The 12,217-nt window shown below is 39.9% G+C and overlaps 1 protein-coding gene across 1 annotated transcript in view; it reads left to right on the top strand.

Moving 5' to 3' along the window:
• The window catches only part of cfap54 (cilia and flagella associated 54), a 32,290-nt gene that overhangs the window by 8,082 nt on the left and 11,991 nt on the right, over window positions 1-12,217 (top strand). The window contains 29 exon segments of the mRNA XM_055190443.2: window positions 129-193; window positions 296-421; window positions 505-634; window positions 709-762; window positions 830-951; window positions 1,031-1,216; window positions 1,308-1,400; window positions 1,506-1,691; window positions 1,775-1,917; window positions 2,991-3,138; window positions 3,226-3,381; window positions 4,090-4,212; window positions 4,293-4,415; window positions 4,520-4,625; window positions 4,740-4,838; window positions 4,916-5,042; window positions 5,651-5,747; window positions 5,847-5,929; window positions 6,008-6,193; window positions 6,286-6,458; window positions 7,989-8,170; window positions 9,015-9,215; window positions 9,364-9,557; window positions 9,654-9,789; window positions 9,917-10,007; window positions 10,087-10,242; window positions 10,716-10,919; window positions 11,014-11,101; window positions 11,885-12,058. Coding sequence (XP_055046418.2) covers window positions 129-193; window positions 296-421; window positions 505-634; window positions 709-762; window positions 830-951; window positions 1,031-1,216; window positions 1,308-1,400; window positions 1,506-1,691; window positions 1,775-1,917; window positions 2,991-3,138; window positions 3,226-3,381; window positions 4,090-4,212; window positions 4,293-4,415; window positions 4,520-4,625; window positions 4,740-4,838; window positions 4,916-5,042; window positions 5,651-5,747; window positions 5,847-5,929; window positions 6,008-6,193; window positions 6,286-6,458; window positions 7,989-8,170; window positions 9,015-9,215; window positions 9,364-9,557; window positions 9,654-9,789; window positions 9,917-10,007; window positions 10,087-10,242; window positions 10,716-10,919; window positions 11,014-11,101; window positions 11,885-12,058 — 3,952 coding nt within the window.

The following is a 12,217-nucleotide window of genomic DNA, read 5'->3' as shown; positions in this document are numbered from 1 at the left end:
GATTTCTGGATGGAGAGATTCTCACAGAAAAAAAAAACCCGGTTCAGTTGAAATACACTGTAAACATGATAGTGATGGTGTCATGATACATATAATAAATATTTTGTTGCATTGATTTTGTTTTTTAGTTTCCACCGTAGACAGCAGTGAAAAATCCACCCCTGTTGAAAAAACACCATGCACACTTTATATGGTACGCTGTCCTGCTGTATGAGGATCCTCATGTTATGCTCTGCTAAGAATGTCTATAACATTTTGGAAAGATTATTTTTTATACATACATGCATCCGTGCAGAGATCCAGAGCAGAGCAGCTCCAGACAGCACTGGATTTGGTGGAGCGAGGTGTTGAGTGCGTGTCCAGGTGCAGAGCCAGGTCACTCAGTGGGCACAATGCTGTCTTTGATGAATTGTTTATGCAGGTATGTGCACATTTCACATACCTGTAGCAACACTGGAAAGTGGTAGCCCATAAATAAATCTGTTACGTCTTTCTCAATAATAGAAATTTGGTTACACCAAGAGTCCCATGGGTGGAAATAGTACACCTGACCTTGCTATCCTTACGGATTTACATCTAGAGCTGCTGGCTTTCCAACACAGGCTCTCCCTCAAGCTACATGACTCATGTCCAGGTCAGGAAGATCTATGGACATCCTTTTAACATTTCTGAATGCACTGCTGAACTTAGTTTTTTTTTTCTTCTCAGAGGAGATCAGTTTGATGCAAGTTAAGACCTCAGAAGCAAACAGACCCACAGAAGGTAAGCTCTAAAAAACATACAGTAGAACTCACCATATAACCAATGCAGATTTTTTTTTTCTTCACAGAGTTTGTGATGCTTGAAAAAGTCAAGAGAAACAAGATCTCTAAAAGCATTTTTTTGGCGCAGAAGGCCTTATTGCTTTTTAGAAAGGACCAGACTAACAAAGAAACCAAGAAAATACTCGAGGTTAGCTTTGCAAAGTGACGACCAACATAAATGTTTCCAAATAATTCAATCATACCAAGCAAGCTCTTATTTATTTCAGGAGGCAATAACACTGATTGAACAAGCAGAGATGGAGGAGAAGAGGCTGGTTAGTTCTTCATCATCTTCTGCGGAGATCAGTTTAGGAGGGGCAGAGAAGAAACAACCTCCACCAGCTCCAATACTCCTCTCACGCTCCAACCACTCAATGACCTTCACACCAGCACCATACGCACTTGAGGATGAGGTTGTCACATGTTCACTAAAACCTCATTTTAGACAATTTGTTTATTCAATGTGATGGACAAAAAGGTTAATTCACATTATTTTTGGTCTAGGTTTGCTGGTATTGTATTTATGGTAAAGAGGTTGAGGGGGTCAACTTGAAGGTGCGACTTAAAGACTGCAACCTGCGTGGCACTGGAGATGTGGTTGGTTTCATGCCACTATGACCCATCTGATCAAAAATTTACCTTACTCTTTAGGTCTCCATAAAAATGGTCACTAACTGCAAATGAAATCTGTGTTTCGACCAGATTCCTGCCAGAGGTGAATGTCTGCTTGACGTAAGTGGGTTGGAGCCAAATCAGAAGTATATTTTTGCAGTGGCTGCTTTTAATGCTCAGGGCAGGATGGTGGGTGGTGCTATTGGAGAAACCACCAGGCCTCTGCTGGCCTCTTTACCTCTACCTTTGCTAACAGCCTGGGCACACCTAGCTCAGGTTTGGTGGTTTAAAAGTATCCTAAAATGGAAACTACTATCCAAAATCCAGCCATCTATACTTCTTTTATTTTTTGTTCGCAGGTGTCTTATCAAACAGGATTTTTCACCCTTGCCAAGCGATCTTGTAAAGAACTTTGGAGTCACTTTACCCTTCCTTCATGCTCAGATCCCGAGAGCCCTAAGCCCGAACAAGAAGATTGCTTTGAGGGACTCGCTCGGACAAGGTAAAATATATATTTTTGTTCAGATGGGTGATTCTCACGAAAACTTGGTTTTAAAAATGTCAAGCATGAAAATGTAAAAATTGCTTAAATTGCTTTTTTTCCCACCAGACATTGAAAAACAAAGTCTGGAGTAAATGGAAACATTAATTTAAAAACTTTTACTTATCATTTAACACTTTTTGTAACATAATTTAAAAAATTAGTCTTAAAAATCTCATTACCGCAACAGTCAGAAAACATCAACACTGACATATTTTCACTGAAAGAACATAATTTGGAGATTCTGCACATGCATTTAAAATCAAAGTATTATGCTTCTATTAATTAAATTAACATTTAATAAGCATCTGTTGCGGTAATGATAATCAAAATGTCGTGTAAGCATTCTGACAAGACAATATTTCAAATTAACTGTAAAAAAATGATCTTACCTAGTAGCCATCTTGAAGTAACTGGTCCATGTGCTTGGTCCCTCAAAATCAAACTTTATTAAAATTCTGTATGTGTGCTTAAACTGTTCTCAAAAAGTGTTGCGGAGGATGAGAACATCAGGCATGAACACATCATATTCCTAATTTTTCTTCATTATTATTATACATGAATATTCAGTAAATATTTTTTCTGTCATCTAAAGTAGTCTAGCAAAACATCCATTTATTTTTTTTCTTAATATTTTTGTGCTAATTTGATTAAATTACAACATAACGCATGTTCAAACACAGCCGGACACATTGCGGTAATGAGAATTTCAGCAGAAAATGAGATAAAATTTCCAATTATAAATTCTTATGTTGAAATCACACATTGTGCAAGGTAGAACACAGTATTGTGTTAATTCTGATGCTTTTTAATGTTACTATATTACACATTTTAAAGCTAAAATCATTAGTGCCGTGGTGTTTAAATGGTTTCGTGAGAATCACCCAGATAGTGGCAAGGTTTGATCACAGATTTAAGCTGTTCTAATGAAGATTATGAAGGTTTTTGATTTCTATGGAAGGCATCTACTGATAAATCACAAAGCTTGATTTCACTTTAAGTAAAGTGTTATTTCATATTACTATTTTACACAGGCTCCACCCAGCTACCCTACAGCTTTCATCTCCACTCCTGCATCAGCTTTTTCTTTCCACCATTTTCATCCAGACAGACATTCACATCCAAGAGGGGGCGCTATACTGTGACAGCCTCTATGATAGAGGGCCTTTGATTTGGGGCCAGGTCAGCAGAATGAAATCTGTCTCAAACACATACATATTAAGTCACCATCAGGCTGATTTTTGTAAATCTGGTCTCTTTAAAACACAGGAGGCCAGACTTGCAGGGTGTGAGCGGATGCTGGTGGCCGTAGATCTTGCTCTGCACATCAATGACAGTAGTAGCACGCTGCAAGCTGTAGTGAGCTGTTACGGCCTTCTCGCCCCAATAATCTACCATCAGATCTCTTCCGAGCCTGTCATAGAGGTGACTGTTGTTATAATGTTTTTAAGTATGCCTACATGTCACCTTGTCACCCTGTCTTTGTCGTTAAGCCTCACCATTGGTTGAATTTGATATACACATTCAGACGCGCTTACCCCTGGGGGCGTCCCCAAAGTATCACCGCAGCGACGCAGCGCGAGTTCCCTTGAAAGGGAACTGTAACAATGTATCTTAAAAGGTAACACGATGTAACCTTGTTCTCACCTGTAATGTGTCCCCACATTTAGTGAATTTAAGGGTATTGGACGTGGAAAGTCCTTGAAAGGTCCTTGAATTTGAAGTTAACTAAGGTGTGGGAACCCTGATTTTTACAGTTTCCTCTCTCAGCGAGTTGTATGCTGTCCGCCACATCTTAATAGTGAGATACTATTGTCTAAATCTGTATTCATAGGGATCAGATCTATTTTAACTGAAAGCGCTTATTGTCTCCTTTGGTAAGGGAGTGAGGAGCTGTAGCTTATTTGCATTTAAAGGTACAGACACAAATTTTTTGCTCCTATCTAAATAGGGGCATTTTGGACATGCCATAATAAATGATCTGTAGGGTATTTTGAGCTGAAAATTTACAGACACAATCTGGGCACACCTGAGACTAATATAACATCTTGTACGAATAGGCATAATAGGTGCCCTTTAAGGGTAGTTTAAACAACAGTGTTGGCCGGTGACATACATTTTGGTGTGTTTCAGGTGCTGCTCAAGTGCTTCACTGTTCTCCTGGAGATCCCTGGTCTGCTTAAGCAAAAACGTCCGGTTGCCGTCACAGAGTCCCTCCAGCACATGGTTGCTTGTATGACGTACTAGCTAGCCAAGGTACCGTTCCTGAGTGCTCTGCCGACAAGCATGCATGTTACATCCCACATGCACATTACATTTATTTGTACGCATTCTAGAGCCTGAACTTCGCTCAGGAAACTCGCATGGCTTCATCCGTGATAAAGCTTGGAAGGACGCTGCTTCAGGAGATCTCGGAGCCTTCACAGCACCCCCCCAACAAACAAGTACAGCAGGACAAGGTATGTGAGGCGTAGACCTGCTCGATATCCAAGTCCCTATATTTTTTGTGATGCTTTAATGCCAGTTTTAAAATCTGTGTGTGTGTGTGTGTGTTTGATTACAGAAGATGGAAGCTCTTGCCTATAATGAACATCTAAAAGCTTTGGATGCCATTTTTATGAAAAGCATGCATTCTGGCGACTATGATGTCACTTTCTGTAACAAAACAGGTATATCTTTTTATCAGATCAAAATGAGATATTCTTGATTTATTAGTAAATTTGCAAGTATAATCCTAATACCAGTATACTGAAAACTGTGAGAAATGTATTATGCATTATTAGTTTCAGCATCTCAAGAGCAAGATCTCACTGGACATGAAGACCCAGTTGTGCTATACATGGTGATCAAAAACAAGCCCCTCCAGAATGCCTTCCAAGAGGGTACAACAATAGATACTAGAAAAAAATATATGTACTGAATCAGTTATCATGTACTCATTTTTGGTGTGTTTATCCAGTGAAGAAATTCAAACAGACGTCTTGTTTTCTGGAGTTTTTGATATGCTTGCTCCAGAAGGCCCTGGAAGAAGATCAGCTAGATTTGGTTATGCAGTGGGAGCCAAACATCTTGGATTGCCTCTGCAGGTGAGTGTGTTCTTTGGTGTACAGCTTAGGGGACATTTCACAAGGCTTTTTTAAGATGTAAAATAAATCTTTGGTGTCCCCAGAGTATGTATGTATAGTTTTAGCTCAAAATACCATATAGATAATTTATTATAGCGTGTTAAAATTGCCACTTTGTAGGTGTTAGCAAAAAAGTGCCAATTTTGTGTGTGTCCTTTTAAATGCAAATGAGCTGATAAAATGCAAGCACTAATTGCCATAATGGTGGTTTGTGGAAATTGAAACTCAATTGTGCTGTCGAATTTTTCTCTCTGTCTCTCTTTCTCTCTGCACTAAATGGCAGTGCCGTGGTTTGATGGTGCAGATTGAGGTGCGGTATTCTTATAATAAGAGCCCCTTCTGACATCACAAGGGGAGCCAAATGTCATTGACCGATTTTTTTCACATGCTTGCAGATAATGGTTTATATAAACTAAGTTACTGGGTTGTTCTTTTTCACATTTTCTAGGTTGATAGAAGCACTGGGGACCCAGTTATAGCATTAAACATGAAAAATTTCAGATTTTCATGAAATGCCCCCTTCAAAATGTGTAGATTTGACACATTTTTGCATCCCTGTAATTTTGCAGACGTGATGAGGCTCTGTTAGCTATAAAGAAGCGTCCAAGTCAAGCAGTGGAAGAATCTAAAGGGTTTACAACATCTGTGATTGAGTACAACACCAAGGTAAGCTTGCCTCTGTAAAAATATACTTGAACAGATTAATTTATCCACAACATGCAGGCATGCATCATGGCTTTTCTGTTTACTTATTGTTTGTATTAGAAGCAGGATAACACCAGTTGCGGTGGCAAAAAGTCACGACGGAAAAAACTGCTAAGTGCATTCAAGAGCAACAACTCTAAAAGGTAAAACAATATAAAATCAATATGTATTAAAATGTATTATTCCTACATACATGATTGCCTCTTGGTTGCGTCTCCTAGAGAAATCAAAGCTTTAGACATCCTGGTAAATAAACTGACTGCTATAATCCGAAAAAATGGGCATGGCTGGAAGCTCAGGAAGATCCGCTCCGAAGATTCACTTTGGCGTTGTCACGTCAACCTAAGCCTGGCTCGTGCCCACCTAGGTCTGCTAAGGAGGAACCTGGGACCACCTCCCCAGCTCTGGTGCTTAAAACAACTAAATAATGATCAATAGTGACCCTCATTCTTTCCAAAAAAACTCTGACACTTTTTCATATCCCTTCTTTGAACCACAGTTTCAGTCATCTGCCCCTGTCCTTTTTCTCTTTGGCCCACTGTGGAATGCTAGTCATGTGGAAGAACGTTCCACAGCGTATCCGTGCACCTGAACTTCCAGATCCCAAAGCTGTATCTCATCCTGGATGGCATACCAGTCAAAGGGATGTAAAGGACATGGACACTAACCATGGTGAGTAACAATCTCATTCTCCACAGAATATGTTGTTTTACATTGCAAGCAAGCACACATTTTGGGCTTGCACCCAGGGTACAAAGGGTGTTAACACAGGGTGCAAGCGTTAAAGGAATATTCCATTTTCTTAAAAGAAAAATCCAGATAATTTACTCACCACCATGTCATCCAAAATGTTGATGTCTTTCTTTGATCAGTCGAGAAGAAATAATGTTTTTTGAGGAAAACATTGCAGGATTTTTCTCATTTTAATGGACTTTAATAGAGCCCAACATTTAATACTTAACTCAACACTTAACAGTTTTTTTCAACGGAGTTTCAAAGGACTATAAACAATCCCAAACGAGACATAAGGGTCTTATCTAGCAAAACGATTGTCATTTTTGACAAGAAAAATAACAAATATACACTTTTAAAGCACAACTTCTCGTTTAGATCCGGTCATCATGCGCTAGCGTGACCCGACGCAATACGTCATCACGTCAAGAGGTCACAGAGGACGAATGCGAAACTCCGCCCCAGTGTTTACAAATGTGGTGAAAGAGGACCGTTCCTATGTTGTTGTATGTCAACTGATACTAATTAATGTCTTTGTGGCAGTTTATTGTTTACAATTGTCCGCAAATGTGCGTTTTATATATGTAACACATGACCTCCCTACGCCACTACGCATTTACGTTAGGTCGCGCTGGACTGGACCTAAACGAAAAGTTGTGCTTTAAAAGTGTATATTTGTTACTTTTCTTGTCAAAAATGACAATCGTTTTGCTAGATAAGACCCTTATGCCTCGTTTGGGATTGTTTATAGTCCTTTGAAACTCCGTTAAAAAAAAACGTTAAGTGTTGAATTAAGTATTAATTGTTGGTGTCTATTAAAGTCCATTAAAATGAGAAAAATCCTGCAATGTTTTCCTCAAAAAACATAATTTCATCTCGACTGAACAAAGAAAGACATCAACATTTTGGATGACATTGTGGTGAGTAAATTATCTGGATTTTTCTTTTAAGAAAATGGAATATTCCTTTAACACTTCCCATTCACTTTTAATGGGTGACGTCATGTGTTGCCGAACTGAATTGTGGATCCGCCTGCGCTGCTTCACTGCCGTTGCTTGCGGCAGAAGTTGAAAATTTTTTCAACTTTCAAGCGGCGACGCGTGCGTCAGCCAATCAGATCGCCTTATGCAAATAACCTAGGCAGGAACTGAGCATGTGTAGCGGCCAATGTGATTGGATGTTGTTGGCCACGCTTCAGACAAGCCTTCCGTCAAGCGTAAACGCCTCTGTCCCGTGTAAGAGTCCCGTAAGAGTCATCTACTAATAGTATTGTGTAGTTGCTCTGTAGCACCTGAAGATGTAAATCATTAAAAGTTGCTCCTGGTAGGCCTCCTGGTTATATTTATTCTCTTATTAATTCAGAATCTGGTTGATTTAACACAATAAAATTGCAGTTGACTTGAGTCTAGATCACTGTCCATTGCATACATGGTTACAGTATAATCACCATACCTCTCAATAAATCCTCAGGAGAATCAAACAGCAATGAAGAGGACAGTGAAACGGATGATGAAGTGGATTCAAAGGTCCAGTACACACACATCTCTGAAAGAAATGTGCAGTTTCCAGTCGATGGTCCCCCTGCAGGTCAAACAACCTCTCAGTTACTGGACACGCTCAACAAAGCCTCAATACATATGCGCAGAGCCATGGTACACATGCCATTCATTTGAAAAGGGGCTAATCTGACCCTATATAGCATGTGATTCTCTTAAAGGGACATTCCACTTAAAAAAAAAGCTAATTTTCCAGCTCCCCTAGAGTTAAATATTTGATTTTTACCGTTTTGGAATCCATTCAGCTGATCTCCGGGTCTGGCGCTAGCACTTTTAGCATAGCTTAGCACAATCCATTGAATCTAATTAGACCGTTAGCATTGCGCAAAAAATAACCAAAGTGTTTCAAAATTTTTCCTATTTAAAACTTGACTCTTCTGTAGTTACATCGTGTACTAAGACAGACGGAAAATTAAAAGTTGCGATTTTCATTCTGGCGTAATAATCAAGGACTTTGCAGCTGTAACATGGCGGCAGCAGGCGTAGTGATATTACGCAGTGCCCGAATATAGCCCCCTGCTATTGAAAGTAACCAAAGGGACTATTTTCGGGCAGTGCGAATATCACTACGCCTGCTGCAGCCATGTTACAACAGCAAAGTCCTTGATTATTACGCCAGAATGAAAATCGCAACTTTTAATTTTCCGTCTGTCTTAGTACACGATGTAACTACAGAAGAGTCAAGTTTTAAATAATAAAAATATCGAAACACTTCGGTTATTTTTTAGCGCAATGCTAACGGTCTAATTAGATTCAATGGATTGTGCTAAGCTATGCTAAAAGTGCTAGCGCCAGACCCGGAGATCAGCTGAATGGACTCCAAAACGTTAAGAATCAAATATTTAACTCATGGGGAGCTGAAAAATGAGCATATTTTCAAAAAAAGTGAAATGTCCCTTTAACCTCTCTTTTTCTTAATTTTATACCAATGTGCGATCAGGTGTTGGCACATCGCTGGGGCCATTGGACGACTTTACAATGGGCATGTCGGACACTGTGGGACCAGTCGAACACGCTGATCCTGATGTTGGATCCTGATGCCCTTAGTGGACAGCTGACGTTGGAGCAGATCTACTATGTGCTCACTCCGCTTCTGGTGTTGGCCTCAGATCTTCTCATGGACATGATGGAGAAACTGAAGGTCAAACTATACCTCAATTTCTCTTAAAAATCATAAAACATACTGTATCCCTCATCTATGCACCATTCATGCTCCTTTTTCTTGCTTTGGACATATTTAATTCTTGGCAAAGCAACTCATTTTTAATACCTGTTTTTTATTTCTCTAGCTGTGGAATGTTTATGATACAGAGGAGGAGGAGCTTGAAACAAGCCTGTACTTTTCTGCCCAAATGGATGATGGGACAGTGGTGGATCTGCGCTGGTTGAGAACCCTGGTGCTCCATACACTAGAGCTTTTGTACTACCAGGCCAAGTGGGAGAATCTTGCTCACCTTGCTCTGCTTTTTAACACATACACAAGGTACACTGCAAACTCTGTGTGAACAAAGTCTCTTTATCCATTTCAAATCATCAAGTTAAACAAACACAAATCTTACATATTGTGGCTAATATCCAGGGAGCGCTATTCACACGTGGTAACACCTGTTTTGGTGCACGCACAGAGAAGGCTGTTGGACAGGATCAAGTGTTTTGGGGGCCCACCAGCCCCCCAGCCTCACTTCACCTATACTGAGATGATCACTGGAGAGAAGGTGACCACACAAAATTAATCTTCTTTCCATTGTTTACTTTTACATCAGCCTGGTCGACACAAACTAGTACGTATAGCAGAGCTTAGGACACCTCACCTTAGTTTTGTGTTTGATGTCTGTAATATAGGTGACCTGCAGGAATTATGCAGAAAAACAGTTGCTGTTTCCCCGTGGCAAAGGTCCGCTGACTAACAATGATTCCCACTCAGAGCTTGCAGGTAGATTACAGGAACATGCATTGGGAAATTTATGTTAAAATCTTGTTGTGCTAATTATACATTTATTTTATTACTGTAGATGTGAAGAGAGCCATGTGTCTGGTGTGTGTACCGTTGGATGTAGATGACACACTTCGTTGTTTCAGAGAGACTATGGAGAGACGTCGCTATGCACTGTTGACCTTTCAGCACAGCCGAAATCTACTTTACCTACTGCTGGCGGACACCCAGCACTGTAAGCTCCTTTGACTGCGCCCCTTTCTGACTCTGCACTTTGTACTGGCGTCCAGTATCTCTTTTGAATGTTTGAATGACTAGGGCTTTGTATCGACAAGAATCTCACAATATGTATCACAATACAGGGGTTGCGATGCAATATGTTGTGATACATTGCTATGCTGAAAAGCGAGGCGATATATAGGTATATTTCCACTTTTAGAAATATTATAGGATATAATTTTAGGAAAGCTGTCATACACCACCATATGCAAACCTTAGCAAAAAATTTGTGGTACGCCCCATGTAACTGTTTACATTCAGAGATAAGTAGAATGATATCCAGTGGTCAGGATGTAAACTCCAAACGAAACAACTGCCATGAATCTTGTATGATTTTTGTTAAAAATATCAATATTGTTAATTTTTGAGAATCAAACTAAATATAACGATGCTCATATGTAGCAATATTTTCCCTATTTGTGACCTCAGCGTATGTTAAGGTGCCATTCTCCAAGAAACCCAGTGGTGTTCTTCAAGGAAAGGTGGAGTTCAGCTTGGCAGCAACCACCCCACCGGGTATCAGCCCTTTAGATCTGTCTGCCGAGGACTACAGCACTCTGGGCTCCATCTACAGCACCACCCTTCCTCCATCACAGATCCAGACTGTCCTCTCTTCTTACAACAATGCCATCAGTGAGAACCAATAAGAAATTAGACAGACTACGCCACATTTTTTCTGTAAATACCAGAGTTTGTTCCAAGTATAGTTGTTTTGTTATTTATGCAGAATACCTTCAAGCAAATAAGTACAACTCCCTGCAGGTTCGAGCACTCCATGACCTTGGAAACCTTCATTTCTACAAAGGAAATCGAAAGTAGGATTCGTTCTTGCCTTTTTAGACTTTGCTTAGTAGTTCATGTACAGTGGTGTCTAAACGTGTGAAACTCAAATTGTTCTTATTTATTCACACCTGGAAACAAGTAGAAAGTTTTTTATGATAAAAGTACATTTAAAGGAACACTCCACTTTTTTTGAAAATAGGCTCATTTTCCAGCTCCTCTGGAGTTAACATTTGATTTTTACCGTTTTGGAATCCATTCAGCTGATCTCCGGGTCTAGCGTTACTACTTTTAGCATAGCTTAGCATAATCCACTTAATCTGATTAGACCATTAGCATTGCTATAAAAATTTAACAAAGTTTTTCAATATTTTTCCTATTTAAATTATATTTATTACGCAACGCCCGAAAATAGTCCCTTTGGTAACTTTCAATAGCTGGGGACTATTTTCTGGCAGTGCATAATATCATTGCGCCTGCTGCAGCCATGTTACGGCAGCAAAGTCCTTAATTATTACGCCGGAATGAGAGTATAGTTCCTAACCATATCTGCCTAGAAAATCACCACTTTAAATTTTCCACTGGTCTTAGTACACGATAGGAAAAATATCGAAACTCTTTGGTCATTTTTGAGCGTGATGCTAATGGTCTAATCAGATTCAATGGATTGTGCTAAGCTATGCTAAAAGTGGTACCGCCAGACCCGGTTTTCAAATTTGGCAAAAATCAAATGTTTAACTCTAGGGGAGCTGGAAAATGAACCTATTTTCAAAAAAGTGGAGTGTCCCTTTAAAGTAAAATGTCTGTGTGTTATCTAGGTCTGCACATTCTTTTTGGAGTAAGGCCTTGGACTGTGCTCTCCAAAGCTCTGGAGTTCTGGAATCTTGGGATGGTGACTCATGGAGCAGCAGCAACACCTCTCAGGAAACCCTGCGGCATGCTGGGATATGGGGCTGTCTCCAGGGTGCATTGTTTTCTGCCAAGATTGCACAGTGAGTGATAAACCAACAAAAAATGTATTTATCATTAGGAAAATGTGTTGTTAAAGGCACACCGCAGAACTTTTTGGCCACTAGGGGGCGCTAGACATGTATTTTTCACGCCTAGCACCCCTAAAGGCCACAAGCACCGCAGCACTGTCGCAAAGGAAA

This window comes from Misgurnus anguillicaudatus, chromosome 1 (assembly GCF_027580225.2).
Source record: "Misgurnus anguillicaudatus chromosome 1, ASM2758022v2, whole genome shotgun sequence".
Lineage (NCBI taxonomy): Eukaryota > Metazoa > Chordata > Actinopteri > Cypriniformes > Cobitidae > Misgurnus > Misgurnus anguillicaudatus.
Note: the sequence above shows the minus strand (reverse complement) of the source record. Positions and strands in the feature narration are given on the sequence as shown.